Here is a 4492-nt window from a genome sequence, read left to right as displayed (position 1 = left end):
GCAGATAGCCCTCGTGTAGCTTTGCGCGAAATTCCAAAAAACAAAAAAAACAAACTAAGTAAAGAATTATTGACCAGTAGTTTTTATTAAGCTGAAAAATAACTGTAGCTGGAGTGTAGAGAATAATAATAATTTTACTAATACGTTGAGGTCACGAGTCATTCATACAGGGTTCCTAATGTGATTCCAATATTTTCGAGGATTTATAAAACACAACAAACGATCTCCAACAGTTTCATGCTAAACAAAAATTTAATACAGAAATTAGTATTTTGGTTAGAAACTATTTCTGTGACGACACATGAGTGGCCAAGTTAAGAAAAAGTGCTGGAAAAGTAACATGACCACAAAGAAATACATGTCTTTCCCTTTTTTAAAAAAACAAAAACGTAGAGTATAAAGATTTCCTCTGGCAGGATAAAAGAACAAAATACAAGCTGGTTAAAATGAGTTACTATTTAATGAGAAAGGCACAATCACAAGGCTGATGAATGTTTGGATAAAACGTAGAAATTTGTTAATAGCAAAAACAAAACCAGAAAAGTTATTGTAATTACTTGATCGCTGACGAGGTTTACTTTTTAAAATACTTGATGAAAATAATGCTTTTTTATGTATTATACAATTATTTTAATAGTAATTGTTACTCAAATGAAACAAGTTACATACATAACACACAAACAAGAAAAACATGATGTAATCAATAGGAAGTGCATAACATCTGTATTCCACAGGATACAGACTGCCTCTATTTTACTTCCATCCTCTTAGAGAATCCCTTGAAAAGTTCCAAGGGAATAGGGAAAACAATGGTAGAATTCTTCTCGGCAGCGATGGAGTTCAGAGTCTGGAGATAACGAAGCTGGAGAGCAGCTGGAGAATCGGCAATCACCTCAGATGCCTCTCTCAGAGCCCTGGAAGCTTTCTGTTCACCCTCAGCAGCAATCAACTAAAATTTATACAAAATTTTAAATAATAAGCCTATAAAAGGATCACAGCTTTGTTCTCAACTTCTAATATGTTAGAGAACATTTATGCGAAATGAGGCCATGGAAGGTTAAAATATTAAACCTTAAAACATGTCTATTTACAAAACTAGAATCTAAAATCTGTATGTAGCACTTATTTTGGATGAAATGAGAAAAACATTATGCTGTGAAATTTTATAAAGAAAAGACGACATACAGCTACAAAAACTTGCCTTTGCACGAGCTTCTCTAGAAGCTTCAGCCTCAGCTGCCATTGCCCTTTGAAGTTGTACAGGTAAACGCACATCCTTACTGTAAAATAAAATATACAGTTATATTTCAACACTAAATGTCACCACTTGTGTATCTACTGGTTATAATCCTTTACTTGCCAGGTGAAATTACCATGTTTCTATTTTTTACAAGTTATATTCTTTTCCTCTGTTCCAGTACATATTTACTTTTTTTTCTACAGTATAAAATACATTCTCGTATAAATACTGCACCATTCTATAAGCAAGCGAAAGATTAAAATAGTATTCAAGTAAACAAACAACTGTGCACACTCATAATTGTACCATCATATCAATAGGAAGAACAGAAGTTATCATAAATACACTTAAAGTATTTCATATATGCAGACAGAATAGCTCAACAGCACAATAAGAAACATTACAGTTCGATCTTGTTACTGCTAATGCAGAAGTCATGCCAAAGCTAATATGTACAATTAAGATTTCATTCCATCCTAAATATGAGTTGGAGAATCTGTGGCAGATCAAGCGGTTGATATATTAGTGAACAGTCCAATTTATGTTGAATATCCTAGGTTTCACATTTATCGTTCCACAACCAATCACACCGAACTATCATTTACAGCTTTATTATTAAACTCAAAAGCCAACAAAGTGCTTTATTTTAAATATCTTAGTTAGAAGCACAATTAGGGGTAACTACATTCAGGAGGTATAAACTAACCTATACAAGTGTAGTTAATATTTCATTTACACACATGGCCACCAAAAGGAAAGAATGCATTTAAAATTGAGAAACTAACTAACGTATATGTTAATCATACGGTTACAGAGTTGTGTTGTTAGTTGTTAACGATACGCTTGTTTTAAAACCTTAGCCACACACACCTTATATTTGCAAATGTTTTGTGAGTATAAACTTATAATCAACTTCGTACGATATATTTAATAATAATAAATATAACTAAAAAATAAACTTTCATTTCCACTCTTTCAACTTTGACTCCCCAAGGGTCAGTCCCTTCGTCCAGATTTTCTTGCATCACATGACTAATACTCTCCCTTTCAGATAGTATTTCAGACAAATTTTTCGTTCCCAGAACATTCCTGAGAGTGGTTGCCGCTAGGAGGCGTGTTGAACGACCGTAGTCTTCAATATTAGTAATGGCAATAGTAGCATTGCTAATCCGATAGTAAACTACCGCATCAACCGCTACTGTTACAGAATCCTTTGACAAGATCTACAGATAAAAACAACTATATGCAATTATTTTGAACTATATAAATGCGTGTAATTTCAAAAAGTATCATCAGCTTGAAAGATCAAAGTTTTGTTCTTGTGTATTTTGCCTTATTATTTCAATGTCAGCCAAACAGTTACATTTTTCTTCATTAGAAAATAACAAACAAACAAGAAGTTATTTGTCTTGCGATAGTTGTTTGTGTTTTAGCGCAAGGCTACACCATGGGCTATCTATGCTGTGCCCACTACGGATCAAACTAGATTTTTAGCTTATAAGCCAGCCTCCCCCCCCCCCCTCAGTGGCACAGCTGCATGTCTGCTGACATACAACGCTAGAAACCGGGTTTCGATACCCGTGGTGGACAGAGCACAGATAGCCCATTGTGTAGCTTTGTGCATAACTTCAAACAAACAAACAAAAGCTTATAAGCCCTCAAGCTTACCACTGATCTATTTAGGGACTATATGTACGCGATACTGTAAATGAAAGTTTTATGCATAAATAAGTACTTGAAAAAAAGGAGTTAAATGTCCGTTCCTTTTGTGGCCATTGTTGTAAAGAATGTACGATGTTACAGTTTAATATTAATATCTTTATGTCTATAATATCTCCCACTGGAAAATATGCAACTCTATTCATACTACGTATAACAACTCAAAGATCAGATTTGAGGGTAAAATATTCCTTATTTTCGTAGTTTAATTCAAGATGAAATTCATTACTTACTAAACGAAACCTTGCTAGTAGGGTTAGATCGAAAAAATTATCCTAACGCATTTTGTCCACAAAATTCACAGCACAAAAAATATCGGAAAATGTATAAACAAGAAGAATCCTAGAATAAAGTGAATAGGTAACCTTATGAAACGGATGTACAACAGTCACTTCTAGGTTGTACCTATTGATGTATGGGTGTGTGTGTTTTCTTATAGCAAAGCCACATCGGGCTATCTGCTGTGTCCGCCGAGGGGAATCAAAACCCCAAGTTTAACGTTGTAAATCCGAAGAGTTACTGCTGTCCCTCCGGGGGATGTACCTATAGATGACAAGTAGACTTGTTGAAATGCTGTGTCCCCCGGTGGGTCACCAGTAAGTTTACACACTTATAACACTAAAATCCGGAGTTCGATCCCCCGTTGTGGAAACAGTAGATAGCCCACTTTGACTCTGCTCTAAAACATATATGTTGTATTTTGACCTTTTTCTCTATTTCATCTTCCCAAATAGTCATTATAAACGTTTATTATCACTAACAGCAATTTCAAATCGAATAAAATACTGCAGAAAAACGTGAAGACTCAGCCGATTGTAAAGGAGAACGTCCATGTTTTTACTAGTGGTGATTAGGCTATCTAAATCTTTGTGTGACTGTAAAAAGAAAAGAATTTCTTACGAATGATCATTAACTTCCGATTTACGAAAAGCCCTGTAGGCTATATACCTCTTGTGGTGGAACATCGAAGGACACTGTTCTGAGATCCACTTTACGATAAGTGTCGATACAGGGAATAATGAAGAAAAGTCCTGAAATAAAGAATTAACACTGAAATATTACCGAATAATAAAAATAGGTAATTCGTTTAATGCTAAACATAAAAACAAAATATTGCATCAATGGCATTTGTGGCTTTTTCTTCACGTACATCTCTCACTCTGTGTGTTTAAGGCTCGTTCTTATAATTAATTATCACGTCCCTTAAAGTAATACAAGTATAGATCTTCACGTACATCTCTCACTCTGTGTGTTTAAGGCTCGTTCTTATAATTAATAATCACGTCCCTTAAAGTAATACAAGTATAGATCTTCACGTACATCTCTCACCCTGTCTGTTTAAGGCTCGTTCTTATAATTAATAATTACGTCCCTTAAAGTAATACAAGTATAGATCTTCACGTACATCTCTCACTCTGTCTGTTTAAGGCTCGTTCTTATAATTAATAATTACGTCCCTTAAAGTAATACAAGTATAGATCTTCACGTACATCTCTCACTCTGTCTGTTTAAGGCTCGTTCTTATAATTAATA

General features: G+C 34.4%; 1 protein-coding gene across 1 annotated transcript in view; it reads right to left on the bottom strand.

Annotated features, from left to right (window-relative positions):
* Window positions 1-233: 233 nt before the first annotated feature.
* Window positions 234-4492, bottom strand: part of LOC106476436 (mechanosensory protein 2-like) — a 17252-nt gene continuing 12993 nt past the window's right edge. The window contains exons 4-7 of the mRNA XM_013937098.2: window positions 3908-3990; window positions 2204-2463; window positions 1202-1280; window positions 234-949 (exon numbers count right to left, since the gene is read on the bottom strand). Of these exons, the coding sequence (XP_013792552.1) occupies window positions 749-949; window positions 1202-1280; window positions 2204-2463; window positions 3908-3990 (623 nt within the window). The 3' untranslated portion in view covers window positions 234-748. The remainder of the gene's footprint in view (window positions 950-1201; window positions 1281-2203; window positions 2464-3907; window positions 3991-4492) is intronic.

Source organism: Limulus polyphemus, unplaced genomic scaffold (assembly GCF_000517525.1).
Source record: "Limulus polyphemus unplaced genomic scaffold, Limulus_polyphemus-2.1.2 Scaffold155, whole genome shotgun sequence".
In the NCBI taxonomy this organism is placed as follows: domain Eukaryota; kingdom Metazoa; phylum Arthropoda; class Merostomata; order Xiphosura; family Limulidae; genus Limulus; species Limulus polyphemus.
The sequence above is the reverse complement of the archived record's forward strand: the minus strand, read 5'-3'. Positions and strand labels throughout refer to the sequence as shown.